The sequence below is a fragment of the Neophocaena asiaeorientalis genome, unplaced genomic scaffold, assembly GCF_003031525.2.
Source record: "Neophocaena asiaeorientalis asiaeorientalis breed wild unplaced genomic scaffold, Neophocaena_asiaeorientalis_V1.1 scaffold629, whole genome shotgun sequence".
NCBI classification, from domain to species: Eukaryota; Metazoa; Chordata; class Mammalia; order Artiodactyla; family Phocoenidae; genus Neophocaena; species Neophocaena asiaeorientalis.
In genome coordinates, this window is record NW_020175468.1 from 8,372,764 (window position 1) to 8,374,237 (window position 1,474).

Consider the following 1,474-nt stretch of genomic DNA (forward strand, 5'->3'; position numbering starts at 1 on the left):
TCAGAAGATCTTCACCAACTCCGGCTGCACGTCCCCGCCCACTTCCATCCAGAGCGCGCGCTCTGGTGGGAGCCGGTAGCTGAACTGGTGGTATTCCGTGTCCCCGACCACAACCTGCAGGGGCGAGGAGACCCGGTTTATGGTTCCCCAGGCGACTGCGGGGTCATTCCCGACTCGTACCCACGCTGCGTGACCTCGTCACCCACGCAACCCCGCATTAAGGAAAAGGGCTGCTCTTGATTCTAAGCCCTTGCCGAGAGGATTCAATGGCACGGGGGTGCTTCTTAAGCTTGGGCGGTGGATGTGGTCTCCACGGTGCCCGCGTCCACCGCCTCACTGTGACGCACAGATTGAAAGTGGAGAACGGCCTGGGTGGTGGAGGGTCTACAGCGACCACTCCCTGCTGGGACTTATTCTGGGTTCTGTCTCCCAACCCATCCATTCCCCTGCCCCAGAGCCACTACGTCAGGCGCCAGTGGACAGGGAATAGGGTCCGGGATGTCCACGCCTCCCCGCTGGACACCCACCCTTTGGGCTCGTGCTCTCGCGTCCTTGTCACCGCCATACGCCTGCCCTCTAGTGCGCTTGCGCCAGGGGAGGTGAGGGACTGGGGACGCCGTGCCCAGCCTTGGCCGCGCCTTTGCTCCCCACCTCCGACAAGGGCCTTCCTGGCCTTGCCAAGGGAAGAGACCTGGGTGTTGGCGGCCACCCCTGTGGCAGAGACGCACCTTGAAGCCTTCTTTTTTGGCAATGAGGTGCAGTTCGAAGGACTCCCCACGCTGGAAGGCAGGGCTACCGCCGCGCTCCTCTGAGCCCCAGGCGCTGCACTCCATGGTGTTGAAGACCACCGAGGATTCATCCAGCCGGGGGTTGAAATGCAGGACGATCTCACTGTCTGGGTCGTCACTGCACAGCAGGTTTATGTAGAACCTGTTAGGTGGCGGATAGGAGGGGGCGTCAGAGAAAGGACTTACCGATTGCCGAAGCACATCCAAGTCCACAGGGACCTGAGAGCCACACGCCAGTGAAGGAGGGGTGGTGGACTGGAGGCCAAGGAACCCAGATTCCAGGACACCCAGAAACCAACTGGGGACCTGGACACACATCCACCCAGGCAAGGGTCACTGTACTACAGCCTGGGCCCCCTGCATTTCCAGAGTCTGGGAGTTGCCGAGGAGTCATGGTCCTGAGACCGGGGTGCCTCCGATCCCCCAATTCCCAGAGGGCCAGGAGCAATACCAGGGGCCCCAGTATTTGCAGGCATCATAGATTCCCAGAAATCCTGAAGCTCCCGACCCAGGAAGTCATAGGTTTGATGGCTGAGGCCTCCCAGATGCCCAGGGCACCTCTGACTCACAGGCTGTGTTTCCACAGTGGCTTCAGACTCAGACTGGAAGTCTTACTATAAGGAAGAACCTTGGATTGCCCTGGAACTCCCAGATTCTTAGAAGGTTGTAGGGACCCCAGGTACACT

At 60.4% G+C, this 1,474-nt stretch overlaps 1 protein-coding gene across 1 annotated transcript; it reads right to left on the reverse strand.

Moving 5' to 3' along the window:
- LOC112415383 (galectin-7-like) lies at positions 1–991 on the reverse strand. Its single transcript, XM_024768310.1, has 3 exons — positions 975–991; positions 729–930; positions 1–114 (listed from the first exon to the last, which is right to left on the reverse strand). Exons 1-3 carry the CDS (start codon positions 989–991, stop codon positions 1–3), a joined length of 333 nt encoding a protein of 110 aa, XP_024624078.1.
- Between the last annotated feature and the right edge of the window lie 483 nt (positions 992–1,474).

Coding starts and splice junctions, on each gene's coding strand:
- LOC112415383 (XM_024768310.1), bottom strand. Junction 115..728: donor CCAAAAAAGAAGGCTTCAAG/GTGCGTCTCTGC, acceptor TCGCCCCTGCAG/GTTGTGGTCGGGGACACGGA.